The sequence below is a fragment of the Scylla paramamosain genome, chromosome 10 (assembly GCF_035594125.1).
Source record: "Scylla paramamosain isolate STU-SP2022 chromosome 10, ASM3559412v1, whole genome shotgun sequence".
Lineage (NCBI taxonomy): Eukaryota > Metazoa > Arthropoda > Malacostraca > Decapoda > Portunidae > Scylla > Scylla paramamosain.
Genome location: NC_087160.1, coordinates 20771932 through 20787906, shown reverse-complemented (window position 1 = coordinate 20787906; position 15975 = coordinate 20771932). Strand labels below are relative to the sequence as shown.

The 15975-nt window shown below is 49.7% G+C and overlaps 1 protein-coding gene and 1 long non-coding RNA gene across 12 annotated transcripts in view; one reads left to right on the top strand and one right to left on the bottom strand.

Annotated features, from left to right (window-relative positions):
* Window positions 1-15975, top strand: part of LOC135104328 (uncharacterized) — a 237173-nt gene that overhangs the window by 169858 nt on the left and 51340 nt on the right. For all 9 annotated transcript variants that reach the window (XR_010270400.1, XR_010270395.1, XR_010270401.1 and 6 more), the window contains one exon: window positions 8118-8221. This is a non-coding gene — a long non-coding RNA (uncharacterized LOC135104328). The remainder of the gene's footprint in view (window positions 1-8117; window positions 8222-15975) is intronic.
* LOC135104327 (zinc finger protein GLIS2-like) overlaps window positions 1-15975 on the bottom strand; it is a 32747-nt gene that overhangs the window by 4605 nt on the left and 12167 nt on the right. Inside the window, exons 1-3 of one of the 3 annotated variants that reach the window (XM_064011601.1) lie at window positions 8803-9523; window positions 7728-8468; window positions 3086-3223 (exon numbers count right to left, since the gene is read on the bottom strand). In XM_064011601.1, coding sequence (XP_063867671.1) covers window positions 3086-3223; window positions 7728-7786 — 197 coding nt within the window. In that variant the 5' untranslated portion in view covers window positions 7787-8468; window positions 8803-9523. The other 2 variants (XM_064011599.1, XM_064011600.1) reach the window with 2 other exon arrangements.

The following is a 15975-nucleotide window of genomic DNA, read 5'->3' as shown; positions in this document are numbered from 1 at the left end:
AACTAACTTCTAAAAATGGACCAGCACACTAACGGCGGCGGCAGTTAAGGCTTAATGGAGGAGCAGCTAAGAGGGGCTTCCAGAGATAAGAAAGGAATAACAACAACAAAAAAAAAAAAAAAAAAATCGATTAAGTTCCCAGATCTCCTAGATTAAACCGTTCATCGATGCACTGTTTACAGTACAGCAACACTTCCCAGAACATACCTACTTTAGATTATTAGATTGTTTTTCGAGTCACTGTTTCTGTTTGGCCAGCCAGCGAACGCTTAGTCACTGCACATGTCAGAGAAATTGACAATTATCAGTGTCACATCATCATACAACAGCCACACCTGTACCACTCCATTAAGCGGCTGTGTGAAGGAATGCTGCCGCCACGACCGTCAAGGGTGAGGCAATCTGGCTATGCACCACTTTTTAGTAAACGTTCATTTGTGGTGAGAGGAATGAGCGGATGGCGTGAGGCAAGGACTGAGTGCGTGGAAAGAGAGAGATGGAGACCTTTCGCGGCCCTCCACCCATCCACCTTGGCTGGCATGGCTGGAGAAAGCAGAGCGTACCCCAGATATAAGTGGATAGATAAATAGATAGGCAGAAATAGATGCATAAACAAGACGACTGATGGACGGGATAAATATAGATAGTTTAGTAGCTCTATGTAGATGGATGAATAGACAGGTGAGATGATGAATGCAATGGCTGATAGACTAACAACATGATTCTATTAGGCTTCATCAATTGTATAATGTCCTTCGTATATTTTCATCACGATCTGAGTGAATTAAGTCATGTCTCGTGTGTGTCTGAATTTATACCATATCTTTGAGGAGCAATACTACGTTGTGTGCTGCATTTTTTCTCAAGGACTGCTACAGCCACTAGTGTTTGAAAAGTTTAAAAATAGCGTCAGAATTCACTGTCTTTACTGTCTATAGATATGTACATCATTATCAGTAGTAACATTTCCTATTACCTCATCACATCCGCGGCACTTGGAGTAAATACAGAAAGAAGTCAAGGTATCGCTATATTAACAAACTCTTGCCGGGGTAACTTAGTAAACGAAGATTTTGTTGGGTGCGACTGAACACAGGAAACGGAATATAACAGAAACTATGAAGCAATAATAATTTCAAAGGTGCGTGCAGTTAGTAGTGAAATCTGTACTGTTTGGGTGGTTTACTTTTAACACCAGCTTGTCCCGTTGAGTATATAGATTGGTATTGATGAGCTTGCCAAAATCAGCAGTTTTAGTGACGTTGTAGACAATAGTCTGTTTCTTCTCGTGAAAAGCAGTGTCGAGTCGTCTTTATGATGGTAGAGTTTCTAATGCTGATCTCCATGATTTGGTCCTTGGCATTTGAATTATCAGTGACGCGGTCTTTTTTTTTTTTTTTTGTGCGTGTGTGATTTCTTGTTTAAGTTTTGTCATTGTATGAACGATCAATGAAGGATGATGTTTGTTGATATAAGACGTTGTAATGTTGTAGTGTGGAGTTTAGTGGCATATCTTGAGGCTGGATTGACTGAGTTTGTAGTTGGTTTAGGTGTGGCAACAATTGCGCTGTGATGAGTTTAATTGTAGTGCATCTGACTCCTAGTGGAATTAATAACTAAAAGGAAAAACGTTATTGATTTTGAAATCTGGTTGTAAGAGTAATAAATGAGAAAAGGGGATAAAAAAAAATGTCACTGTGTAATGATAAATTCCTATATTAATCCTATTTTGAGTTCATTAGTCACGGATTCGTGAGCACCAAGAGATTCTCTGATGAAGCATTCATTCATTCCATCCATCCCTCTCACCACCATCAGTAACACATTCATATATTTAAAACCACCCATTTCTGCATACATGTGTTTGTGCACTGAACCGTCTGTTGTGAGGATGTCGCTCCATCACCTGTGTCGTGCCGCTTCTGTTTCCGTCACACAGTCTTGGGTCCCCTGATGCAGCGGTGCACTGCACAGAAATTCTTAAGTGTTCCTCCTTGGATATTCATGTGTCATGCAGTCCTTGCATTCCTATTTTTTCTTTCTTCTCTGTCTCCAAGACACCTTCTTTAACTTATCTCTCTCTCTCTCTCTCCTCTCTCTCTCTCTCTCTCTCTCTCTCTCTCCTCTCTCTCTCTCTCTCTCTCTCTCTCTCTCTCTCTCTCTCTCTCTCTCTCTCCTCTCTCTCTCTCTCTCTCTCTCTCTACGTATATTTTGTACAGTACAATATTAATACAATTTTCTCTTTTTTTTGTTTTTGTTTTTTACTTTCTGCTGTTTATCTTAATTAATGGTACTGTTAATTAATCGATTTATTAGTTTATTTTTGTAATGTTCAGTTTTCTAATTGCCCAGTCCGGGATTCAGAGCATGTTTCCATCCCTTAATTCATTCTGAAATGTTATTCATGGGATTGTGTTCAGGTTCATAATTTTCTTTTTCCATTAATTTCTTCAAATTTTTAGTGAAATTTCTGTGACTAAGAAGCTTAATAAAGATTGTTTTCCTTTGTCTTTCACAATTTTAAAATACGTTTATCTTGTGTCTTTTGTAATTTAGTTTCGCAATTTTTATTTTTTACGTATCAAGAAAGTCTTGACGTGGAGTCCATCAGAATTATTATTATTATTTTTTTTTTCACACCACCTGTACACAACAGCAGGCGAGCACCACGTTGCCTCATCCAGTGAACATCCTGTACCTTATGACTGGCAGTTTTGGGACATTTTTTTGTAATGATTATGGTTCTCACTACAAAGATATTTTGAATGTTTTGAACACATACGGTGAGGTTTCTTGGAGTGAAAGTGGTGAATTTTATGGCCATTAGTTAAGCCTACGCATAGCCCTCTTTTCAAACCATTTGTTAAAGAGAGGGAAGGAGTGAGATACCTCCCTTCGGCCATCACAGGGTCTGGAGCCTCGTTTTATGGGTCCATTTAACTTTGGGGTTGAGATTTCAAGGTCATGAGTCTACGTGATTGATTCGTTCAGGACTTCCATCGAGGCGAGAGTACGGAGCTTGGAGGAAGGTGGTGGGGGGATAGGTGGCTGGGGATCAGGGGGAGGTGCCGGAAGGAGGACTCACCTGGCATTGAAGCCCTTGGTCCGGGAGCAGCCGTGCCAGAAGCAGAAGAACGCACCATGCTGGGAGGTGACGTGCGCCGCCGTTAGGTGCGCCACCAAATCGTCCAGCGTCTCGAAACTCAGTCCGCACCCGACCCATCTGTGGAGGAGGACCTGGTTAGCAAGGCACGAGGGAGGGGGAGGCAGGTGGACATGTGTAGGAGGAAGAGGGAAGTAGATGAAGGTGGACATACGTAAGAGAGAGAGAGAGAGAGAGAGAGAGAGAGAGAGAGAGAGAAAGAAAGAGAGAGAGAGAGGAAGGTGGACATGGATAGGAGAGAAGGGAAGAAAAGAAAGATAACATGGGGAGGAAAAAAAAAAGAAGGAAAAGATTGACACTGATAGAGGAGAGAAAAATATATTAAAAACAAGGTGAATGTAAAGACAGGAGATAAGAGAAAAGCAAAGGTGATACGGAAAGGACAGGAGAAAGCAGATAAACGAAGTAGGACGAAAGGCGCAGATAAATTAAAAAAAAAAAAGGTTAGGCAGGAAGTTACTACGGAGAGGGTATAAAGTCAGGCACAGTTTGAGTAGAAGAGAAGAGAGAAGTAGAAGAGAAGAATGTAAGGGAAGGAAGTGTTGGTTTGGAGGAGGAGGAGGAGGAGGAGGAGGAGGAGGAGGGCTGCTTGGTGGATCAGACCGCTCTAACTTGTTGGATTTCCTCAAATGACCAGGTTGGCTGCAGTGGCCGTGCCTGCCTTGTCTTGCCGCCCCGCCCGGCTCGGCAGTGGTGCACCCTACCCCGCCCCGCAGCGCTCAGCCCGCCCCGCCCCTAACACTGCAAGCCTCTAGTACGGCACGCTGACTTGTAGGTGTGGAGAGGAATGGACAACAGGCATATATGACAAAGAACAGAGCAACGGAGAAATTGACCCTTTACCTTCTTCCCAGCTTTACAACGGAGAAATTGACCCTAAAGACACTAAACTGTATACATTTGAAGGTTATAATGCTAGAGAATATAGTTCGCTCTAATTAATTTCGTCTGAGCTCCCGCCTCTGTATCACGATCTAGTTTGCTAAGTGTTGAGCAGCTTTGCTTCTCGGGTTCTCGCGGTGCTGACGGGACTTGCGCCCTTGAACTATACCCACAGCGATGTCTGGTGCCCCTCCTGCCGAACTCAGGATTGTTTACTGCGCTCTCTCTCTCTCTCTCTCTCTCTCTCTTACACCCAACACTCCTCCCGGCCCCCAGCTGCGTTTTAGTGTGTGTGTGTGTGTGTGTGTGTGTGTGTGTGTGTGTGTTCGCGTGAGTTCGTCAGTGTATGTGGGGGAGCAGGTATCCTATTTCATACATTCACACACACACACACACACACACACACACACACACACAGACACGCACACATTGACACATTTACGCCATACGCTTTGCCATTCACGTCAGTATCTTTTTACACACACACACACACACACACACACACACACACACAGAAACAGCATAACAGCATCCTATAGCGATTTATACTTTTATGTGTATGTACACGTATATACGGATGGTGAAGGTAAAGAGAGAGATATATAAATTTGAGTGACGGAGCGGTGAGGGGAAGGAGATAAGGCTGGGCAGAGGCAGTGAGAGGGGAGGCAGGTGTGGGCGTGGTGGGGCTGGGTAGGCTGGCAGGCAGGCATGCAGGCAGGTGGCGTGTGGGGCTGGAAGGCTCGCCGTCTGTTCCGCCCTGTTGTGTACATTCCCGCCCTTGCTAACCGATGTACTGTACCCTCTGATGGACGTGAAGGGATACGCTTGTTTGTTATTGTTTTGTATGTGTGTGTGTGTGTGTGTGTGTGTGTGTGTGTGTGTTGGATTGCTAGTCATGATCTGTACTGTTGAGAAGCCGTGTCCACATTTACTCTCCTCTGATCCTCCTTTCCCCGTCCCCACTCGCGCACCTCTGATCTCTGTGTGAAGAGCGCCGCAGGGCCCCGGCTACTCGGCACCACAGGTGATTCAACTCTTACTTTTGGCTCAGGAATTTTGGAGTAATAAACGTGACCAAATACGTCAGTTCGGGGCCTGGAGGCACGGCCGGTACAGGAGCTGACTTTGGACGTGCGGCGAGGGACGTTCGGTATGCTCTTGCTGATCGCTTCTCTTCGCTACAGTGATGTTTAGTGTACTTTACGATGCCCTAAGAACAGCGATCTTTAATGACCTCACCCGGATACATAACTTCAATAGGAATGCAGGCTTGGCTCAGACATTTTGTGAACCTTTCTTCTTTTCTCTCGCACAAGGCGGCCAGAACAGGAAGCAGCTTTATCGCCGGTACTAGAATGTCATGGGATCAGCCTCGCCGCGGCAGGAAAGAGCCTGGCGGGCACAGCTGAGCGTCACGTGGGGTCTGTCGCAAGTATGACGTGCACGCACACACACACTCGTGGTTGGCAAGGCGGGAGATTCGAGGGCTGATGGAAGGCCCAGTGGAATATATGGCCTAGAAACCAATTGTTCCTTTAATACAGCGGCCTCATTTGTCTCTCCTGTGCTTAAGGTAATCAAAGGAAGAGCAAAGATTATATGTAGGTCTGCTTTTGAGACTGCTACAGTGCATACAAAATTATGCTAAAGAATTTTGTACCTAGCTTGAAAAAGCCTCCATATAAATACTATCTCTGTCATCGTGTAATTGATAGGAGGGCAGAGTAAGGGGAAATATTCAAGGTGTGTGATGCTGATACCTTCACCTTGAGAGCAAACATATAGGGAAATTGTTATCAATCAAGAGAGAACGTTTTCAGTCTGATCACTGTGAAGGTATCCGGAAAAAAAAAAAAAGAAAACATGGATTTGAAAATGAGAAAAAAAAAGTCAGTAATCTAAACTGACTAGAGTCGAGAGGCTGCAATCTTCTTTAGGGACAGGGGACCTCTCCACTGACCTGATTGTAACAAGAAAACGCTGACGCCTAATGGGAGTTTGGAGTATAGCAGCTCATCAGTCTGGATGGGTCTACACTTGCGCCATCACTCGAGAACCTAAGCACGGGGCCACAGGATCACACTTCACTGTAATCTATCAATCACGTCACGTATCCCATTCAGTTAATGACCGCCATTGCTTAGGTTAATTATGAAAACCAACACCTAAGCACCAATCATGTCCCAGTATGCAGTGTTCTGAGGCTATTCGCAGTTATCTTTTGTTCTAACATTTTATTTTGGAATGATATGTGATTTACTGGTATTTCTTTAATGCTGCCAAGATTAGCACTCTCTATATTAGTCGCAAGAAAGTGTGTCAATATTATCACTAGCATTAAATTTACAGCTATTGCTAATAGTTCACATAAGCAACATAGTAAGGTAGTTATATATTTTGTTTTCGTATCATTTTGTTACATACATAAAAAAATAAAATATCCCCATAAATTTTATTATCATTAACATGCACCTACATTTTTTTTAAAGCATGATCTAATAATCTGATATTCTGCTAATAACGGTAACACTCTGCTAGCTAGTAACGTTACTGTTACCTACCTAGTGTTACCTTTGCTTTATATATGCATTAATAATCTTCTAACACCTCTGTACTGTCACTGCCATCACCGGCATAACTGGCACACGCCCGTACTTGTTTTATGTCTGGCACCTTCATTCTCTACCCTATTCCCTTGCCCATTAATACCCGCTGCCACTTCTCGCCCGCCACATCTTGCTACACTGGCCATTAGTCCTGCCAGCACTTTGCTGACGTTGTTAAGTGACGAAAGGTCGCCTCTGCTGCCTAGTGGTTATGAGACACTAATTTTATATCACCATGGGAGTCTGTTCTTTATCACCTCATTCACTGTCATGAATACCATTAATTGTCACTCATAGCCACCACGACTATCCTATTACAATCAGAGGCCTAATGGAAGCTTCTCCTAAACTTGACACTAACTGTGAAGTGTTAGCGCCACCACTTTGTTACTCCTGACAACAACACGCCTACTAGCTGAAGTGCAATGAGTGTAACTGTCACGGACGCTATACAGATTCCATTACTTCAGACTACCACCACCACCACCACCTCCATGCCAACATTGCCTCACCTTATGGCAGGAGACGCTCTGTACTTCAAGCTAATGAGACATGATAACAATCCGTCTGTTAATTGTAATTCACACGCGGTATCAAGATCGCTATCTGAACGTGGATCTATTAATCTAACGAGAGGTTAACATTGATGAGCCGCAGCCACCCACCGAGGAGAGCGCCGTCGCGTGGTCGGGGCTCTCAGGCTGAACCAGCGTTTCCGGAATGTGGCACAGGCAGGTGTAATCAGGTGGTCTGCCTAGACTGGAGTGGCAGGTGTCTGGCGCATCCCTCGCGGGTCCATTACGTACCCTGGACATGTCTAGCTAATTCAAAATTCTCGCAGGTAAGATGAAATGCCATAAAACTACATTAGATGCTTGGAAGATTACAGGTGTGTGAACCTCCAGGTAGACAGGTACCCTTAGGTTCCTCCGACATAACCTACGAATCCTTGGCCAGGTAGGGCGACAGCTCCTTTCCTCCCTCTCCCCCCCTTACGGAGCAGAATTACAGGTCCTAGAGGTATACCTTACATCAGACTTGAGAAGGTCTCAGGTACCCACAGGTCAACTTACTTGCATATCAGGTCCGGGGAGTCCTGTTCACCAGGGGACATGGGACAGTCCGGGGTCATGACTCGGTGGGGAGGGGCGGCTCCTCGGGGCGATCCTCCGTCTGGCTCCTGCCGGTGGTCAGCCCTCGCAAGTCTATCTTCCCGCCTCTCTCCCAAAGTCGTTAGGTGTTCTATGGTGGCTGCGGTGGCGTGGCGAGGCGGGGATGGAGGAGTGCACGGGGACAGACCCCGAGCTGTTACATGGCGGACCTGCGGGGGGCTGCCCGTGTCAGCCGTGAGGTGTTCGGGGCGTTCTCGTTGAATTTTTCCGAATATATCGTTAACATTGATCAATAATTGTCTTAATGATTCACCAATTTCACCACGACTGATATACTGTTTCTTTCTGCAGGTGTGAGTGGGCCTGTAACACCGGGAGTGGCGTGAGGCAGCGCGGAGCCACCTAGTGAGATGCACCTGTGACTCTTAACACTTCCGAGTTCCTGCAAGGTCGAGGTGAGTATCGGCAATCTGTTCCTTGAGTTAGGTGACGCGTTCTGGCGGCGCTCACACTTTTCCAGTGGTGATCACAGTTTGCATCCAAGTTTAGTGTTTCTGGAGTGTTCGCACTGTTCCTGCTGCCGTTGTAGTCCAGATGGGGTTCACTGTGTTTCTAGGTGAAGTCTCACAGCACCTCCTCCAGTTATGTGTTAGCCACCGTTCCCTCAGCGGGTGTTTGGCTTCTCGGGGCGCCAGGCGGAATCTGAAAATTCGGAGACGTGATTTTAGAGAGGCCAGCAAGGAGGCAGGCACAGAGGGTGTGGTGGTCCCGGGGAACGTGCACGTGTGACGGAGGGGCGAGGCGGGCAACGCACCTGGTGGCGAGCTGCGGTGCGGGGAGGAGGTGCGGCGTGTGTGGCCGCTGCTGCGGGACTGCCGGCCAGCCGCGGCCTGGTCAGGTCCCCGCCCCCCGCCGCGCACCCTCCACCCACGGCCCCTCACTCTGGGCGACACCACACCTGCACTCCCGCATCCCCCGCACCCCCGCCCCCTCGTCAGCACCCATGGCCTCGTATCTCCAGACCGGCTGGCCAAACCTTTGCTTCCTTCCGACTGGTCTGTGAGCCCTGAGCTCCGCCCGCTGCCGCCGTGCACCAACCAGCGCGGCCGAGGGGCGGGGCGCCGGGCCCGGGACGGCCTGCCAGCCCGCCAGGTGAGGCCGACAGTGGCTACTAGTCTCGGGAACCTCCGCCACGCAACAAAAATTGCCTCCCAGGGATAATATTTTTTGTGTCTACTGAGAGGACCCCCCCCCCCCCCCCCGGCAGGCTGAGTCTGGTCCGGCCAGGCCGCCCCGGTCTGACTGTGACGGCTTGACCACCGCGGCGTGTGACGGCTCGGCCACCACGGCCGGCAGCGGCTCGCTCACTGGCCAGGTTTCTGTAAAAGTTGTTGATTTAGATCACGGAGACACGTTACCCCCCACCATGCCTTGTAATGACCGCTCCCGGCCCCACGGGAGGCCGCTGGGGGGCCACTGCGAGGAGGCAGCGAGGGCATCCTTGGCCGGGTGGGGCAGGGTGCGGGTCTGGTGTCACCCTGTGTTGAGAAGGGTGGGTTCCTGGGAGCGCCGCCCCCTGGGTAGCGGCTTCTCACGCCCCTGGAGGCCCCGCCTGCCCGGGAGGCCCGACCACCCGGGGAAATAATACACCGATGGGAAGACAAGCTTTTTATGGCCCAGTTTCTGTACGGCGCCCTCACACGCCCTGACTCCCACGCCCTCACACCCTCACACTCCCTTAGTACCGTAATTTTGCATTCCCTCATTCACACCATCATTCCTTCAAGCACTCAATCATGATACTACTCATGTCTTTATCATTACCACTTGACACACACACACACACACACACACACACACACACACACACACACACACACATTCCCGTCATACACCTTGTGGTGTCTGGTATAACGACTATGGCTTATAACATGAAGCAAGTTGCCGAGGACGGGGTAGGGCGGAGAGGGATGGATGGATGGAGGGAGGGAGGGAAGGGTGTACACACGGCTGTAACCTGACCTCTCTTTAGGGGGGGCCAACGAGAGCGAGGAGGGTGGAAGGAGATGAGGGAGGGAGGGAAAAGAGAGAGTGTAGTAGGAGAGAAGGAAAAATACTCAAGTGGATTTTCATGGCAGTGGCATGACTGTATTATCAGTGTGTTGCGAGAAAAATGTTGATAACTGATGACTGCCATTGGTATTTCATGTAACACAAAACAATATTGACTTGCATCGTGTGTATTTGGTGAGTAATGATCTTGCTGAGTAAAATCACTGCAGTTTTCCATGACACGAATCCTGATACATTATAGTCCATAGGCAGGGCAGCGGTGGGCGGCAATGAGGGCAGGGCGCGGGCGTGTCCCCCAGCCATCTAAATCAGCTGATACAGGCGTTTTGTTAGGACAGACAGTCGGCAGATAGATGGACAGATAATTAGGTGGGTAGTGGACGGTTTGTGAGGGATGGATGAGGGCGGCGGGCTGAGGGTTGCTGAGCGGGAGTGAATACAGAGTGGGCTCAAGTTGATTCCTTCCACCCACCCAGACCTTTGTTGGGGAGGAGAGTGGGTTCGGGGAAGAGGGAGAGAGGGACATAAGGAGGAAGGATGAGAGGAGAACTTGCACGTGGGTTAGGGAAGATGAGAGGCAGGGAGGGAAGAGAGGCAACGAGGCAACGGGCGAAGGAAGGAAAGCGGGAAGTTAACAAGAAATATTTATGAACATAAAATGACCTCTGTACTACGTTCCTCCCATCCCTTGCTATAAAGTCTCCTTCATTCCTCCCTTTCCTCCCCTGCCAGTACTCCTCTCCACCCCCTCCCTTTATATATCAGGAGACACTGCCTATTACCAGACTCAAATAAGGGGAAGTGTGTGCTATATTTCACCTCTATTGAACTACACTATTTCATTACGCTGCAGTTCCACGCGGAGATAAGAGGCGGGGTGGCGGGCCTGGCGGGGGGGAGGCGGCGGGCGGCTGGCTGGTTGGCTGGCTGGCCGCGGTGGGTAGTTCGGTACGCCACGAGGGAGGACCAGCTGGGAATCCGGTGGTCGGGCTGTGGCGTGTTGCCGATCGTCGGGACCCGGAGGGGCGGGTCAGATGATTTGCTGCTTTTTTGTTTGTTGGTTCAGGTCGACCCATTGCTACAACTTATTGCTTTTGCATATCAAAGTGTGCAAGCTTTTTGTTGTGTGTACCTGCGAGGGTATGACCCAGCTGTGTGTGTGTGTGTGTGTGTGTGTGTGTGTGTGTGTGCGCTAGGTAAATAGGTAGATAGAGATTGATAGATAGATGAAAAATAGCCACAGTGGATAGTTCTTTTCATGCGGAGTAATGGGATAGCTGTATCATCTGCTGGGAACACATCGTCATCAAGTGACGAGCAAATCTTTCGTCACCAAGAGTCTTACATTTCAGGGATTCCCCTCCAGGAAAAAAAAGAAAAAAAGTAAATAAAAAAATAGAGAAAAAAACACGTGCTGTCAAGATGTGCGATATGGTTAAAATATAAGCAGGAATATACTTGATTGAACATGTGCGTGTTAAGAAGACAAGTGATAGAATTATTGCAATTACATGTGTAAATTGAATGTTTTCATCGGGTACGTGAGCGAGGAGAAGCAAACACGTGCACGTCTCCTTGAGGCACTGCAGGACGGGTTCCCCACAGGACTGGCCTGATGCATAATCTATCAGGAAAAGGCTGTTTCATAATCTGGTGTGATCAGCAGAACATGCCTTGGGGAAAGAAACACCCTCTACTGGACACTGGGAGGGGAAAGCAGTGTGCATGAATGATTGTGACACGAAAATGTGAGCAAAGATTTATGCGCAGAACAGTGTGCAATTCGAGTCTGAGGGGGTCGACACACACACACACACACACACACACACACACACTGGAGGTCAGGAGGGAGGGGGCGGGTGCAGGTGGTGACTCACGCCCTTCGTTCCCACGCCCGAAATCTGAGCTGGGACCACACCGCGGGTCACCTTACGCCCACGGACCCACGCCCAGCCAACCCACTCATGCCCGTACCCACCCGAGCCACACGCCCGCTTGCTCCCACCCACACTGCCCACGCGCATGATTACAATCTACAACAGTAGTCTCAAAATCAGTGCCGTATAAAGTATCTTGCTTAAGCCAACATTAACACCCTGACCAGAAAGACATTAGATCGACATTAGGCCAAACGCAACATTAGATCACCAGCAGAATTAGAGTAACAACATAATTAACTAAAACGGCCGTGTAGCAGCAGTGAATTATTGTAGCGCCCTGAACCAACTCCGGCACAGTAGCAGCAGCATGGCAGCTTTGCTTTAAGATAGATGCTGATTATGTTAGTAACCTCGGTAAATGAAATTAGCAAGAGAGAGAGCGGCATCACCAGCGGCTATTGCAAAATGACAGCAAAAAGAGATACATAACATGCAGCGCTCGCAATAATGACAGTGTTACCAGCCGGAGCAGGGCAGCAGGGACGCACCGTCATTACCCAGTGCAGTAATGCTGCGAAATATGCATCAATTACGAACCACGGCGGGAATAAAAAACAGAAATGATAGCCAGGATAAGACTGCGGTGGAGGCGAGATGAAGGAATAGCCACAAAACACCGCCAGAAATAGTAGAGCAGTGGCGTCCACAGTAGCAGAACAGTAGCAACGAGAAGAGTAACAGTAGCGGCAGCAGCAGCGGGAGCGGTCAGCGGGAGGCTCGTATAAAGGCGGTGTGTCGGAATGTCCAGGAGCCTTCGGGCCCGACCCAGCCTGTCTGCCATTCCGTCCCGCCGCCCCGCCCCGCCCCGTCCTGCCCCGTGACCACCACACCAACCCGCCACGCCCCGACAGCCCTCTCTGTCTCCTTCCATTCCCTCCTGTGCCCTGTCGTGCTCCGTGCAGGCTGATTCCCCTCCTATCTGGGTCCCTCATTCTCTGCTTCGGTCACCCCGCCCCGCTCCGCCGCTCGACCCAAGGCACTCATCAACCAGCCCTGACGTGCCCCGTGGCTCGTAATACTTGTCCCCCGCTGCTTCGCAAAACCGTAGCCCTCATAACTCAGCCCCGCCCCGCCCCACCCCAAGAAAGCTTTCTCACATACGACTCACCTCCCCGCGTGACCTGCAGTGCCCCTCTCCACCCCGCCCCGCAGCGCCCCGCCCCGCCCCGCCTTGCTCCTCGCCGCCCCGCCCCACCTTGAACCACGACCTCAAACGCAGACCTGCAATGAAGTGTGGTGCCGGTGTGTGTGTGTGTGTGTGTGTGTGTGTGTGTGTGTGTGTGTGAAAATATGATTATGCATGTCAAGCGTGTATGCTTTGGCGGGTCGGATTGTACAAAGCGAGGTGTCCTGAGGCGGCCGTGATGCATCAGTGGCTCCGAGGTGGTGGGGAAGGCGCTTGCTGATGCAGCGAGGGTGGAAGCGGAGTGTTCATTGAAGGTGGACGAGAAGGAGGTGAGGAGGAGGAGGAGGGGAAGGATGAAAGAAGAGAATGCAATGGGAGATGGAGCGAGAGTACTCAATGAGGCTGAAAAAAAAACAGTATTCAGTGCAAGTGGAGGCGATGAAGAAAGAGTACTTATTGGAGACGTGGGCGTGTCCATTGATGGCGAAGCAGATGGAGTATTAAAAGATAATGGATAAATAATTGCACTGAGGCTACACCGAGAGAAACATCCATTCATATCACCATCTTTGCAGTGCATCCGCCTACATCACCTGTTCCTCTTCTTGTCAGCATCTCTCAGCAGTCAGCCAGTCAGTCAGTCACTCAGTCAGTTAGTCAGGCAGTCATGCAGCGCACACCCCTCATGCGTCAAAGGGGAACTCGTGCGCAGTACAGGTGTTCGTGCAGTTAATGAATTTTCCCCCGTAGTACCTCCCATGTGCACCTGGAACTCACTCGTGCGTCTAGGCATGGCGCACCGCACATTTTAGGCGACTTCACCTCCGCCGCCTCCTCCGCCGCCACGGCCTACAGATGTCCACAGGCTGGCTTCCGATTCCCACCACGTGCACTCTTAGGGACGTGCTGCATGTAGCGATATTAGAAGAAAATGAGAGAGAGAATGACTTGATCGTTGAATTGCCTGCTCTTGTCCCCTTTGTTCCGTGCAGTCTGTATTTTCCTTGAGTGATGCAACCGCGTAAACTAGATAGGCATACACACACACACACACACACACACACACACACACGAGCACGCGCGCACGCACGCACGCACGCACGTACGCAGGTACGCACGCAGGTACGCACGGACACACACAAAGAGAGAGAGAGAGAGAGAGAGAGAGAGAGAGAGAGAGAGAGAGAGAGAGAGAGAGAGAGAGAGAGAGAGAGAGAGGGGTTTGTGTGTGTGTGTGTGTGTGTGTGTGTGTGTGCACGTCTCCTCAAAACCCTCATCTACGTCAGACTCTCGCCCTCAGGACGTCAGGAGACCAAAATACCAGGAAAGCAAATGGAGGTGTTTCGTCCCCCTTTCTCTCTCTCTCTCTCTCTCTCTCTCTCTCTCTCTCTCTCTCTCTCTCTCTCTCTGACGTCAGGACACTATATTTTCAGAGTCCCACGCGACCCCCCTCAGCGCGCGATGGTCTTTGCCCGACAGGTGCTATATATACAGCCCCTCCCCCCCTCGGCCCGCGCCGCCGCCACCAAGGGCTAATAATGAAGCTGATTGGAAAGGAGGGATAGTACTGCTACTGCCACGGTTGAATTTGCTATTGTCAGTGTTGCTATTTGTGAGAGACTGATGAATGGCTAGGAATGAGTGCTGATGATTTGAGGAGGAATTCTGTTGTGCTGATTGATTGATAGGAGGCTAAGGGTTCCCTAAGGGCGTGTCTGGTATGCGGGAGGAGGTGCACGGTTACGAGGGGCTTGCTTGGGGCGTCACTGCGGGCTGGATAGGTGTGGCGTGGAGTGGCATGGCGTGGCGAGGCGAGGCGGCCGATGACTGACGGGGATTGACGGGGGAATGGGGGCCGCGGAATGGGGACACACCTCTACTTAAAACAAGCGACACGGGCAGCGCAACTCTCTTTTTATGCTGTATCAAGATGGCGAAATCATGTGATGTCCCCGCCAGCTTCGCTCCAGTGGGTTTGGCCTCAGCGCGCCGAGACTCAGCGGCGGGGAGACAGCAAGCATCTTAAGGGCTGAAGTGAGAGTTGTATCCTAGTTTCAAGGCTCAGATTGCTATTGTTTTAGAGGCGGTGTTCATAATGGCTTCGCGCAGAGTCCGCTATGGCCTCAGCATGCCGAGACTCAGCGGTGGAGAGGCAGCAAGCATCTTAAGGGAGGGAGAGGTGTATCCTAGTTTTAAAATTCAGATAGCTATTGTTTTAGGTAGCAGGTGTTCGTAATGGCTTCGCGCAGCGGCTCCTGTGGGCTCAGCGCGCTGACTCAGTGCTGGCAAGCATCTGAAGGAAAGGGATGGAATAAAAAATGTATCCCAGTTTTAAGGTTCAGATTGCTATTGTTTTAGACGGCGAGTGTTCGTAATGGCTTTGCGCAGCGCCTCCTGGGGCCGTGAGTCGCCGGTCCGCGCGGCGTTGAGAGTGGCGCGTGTAGTGGCACTTCTGTGACTTCCTTGGCACTGATTCGATCTGCGTGGGGTCCCTCCTCGGCGAGGCGGGGAGTGGGAGGGAGGGACGGAGGTATGAAATTAGGCAATAGGGTATTAGCAATTTCGTTAAACTCACAACACGGTATAGAAATATTTCACCCCGAGCAAGAGAATCAAGGAAAATATAATAAATAAATTGAAAATGAAAGCGAAGGATGAGGTGAAAACTGTACAGGATTTTGCGAGGAACAGTAATCGAGCATGTGACGCCAAAGTGTCGTCAGGATTTTCTTGGCGGAACGGATTAAGTGTGGAGGAAATTTTTTGTGTACGTGCTGAAGAAAACGTTCAAAGGGTGAAGGCTTCAAGGCTTTAGTGGTAATTACAGGGAGGAGACGAGAAGAAAGGGAGGAAAGAAAAAGGAAACTGAAGGATGGAAAGTTAAAGGTGGACACGAGGGGAGGTGAGAGGCGTGGGGGAGGGGAGGGGCGGGTTGAGGGGAAGAATGGCTAGACGGAAGGAGGCGGTGAGGAGGGAAAGAGAGAGAGGAAGAGACACAGGGAGGGAAGGGGTGAGGGGAGGCGTGGGGGAGGGGAGGGGCAGGGTGAAGGGAAGAATGGCTAGACGGAAG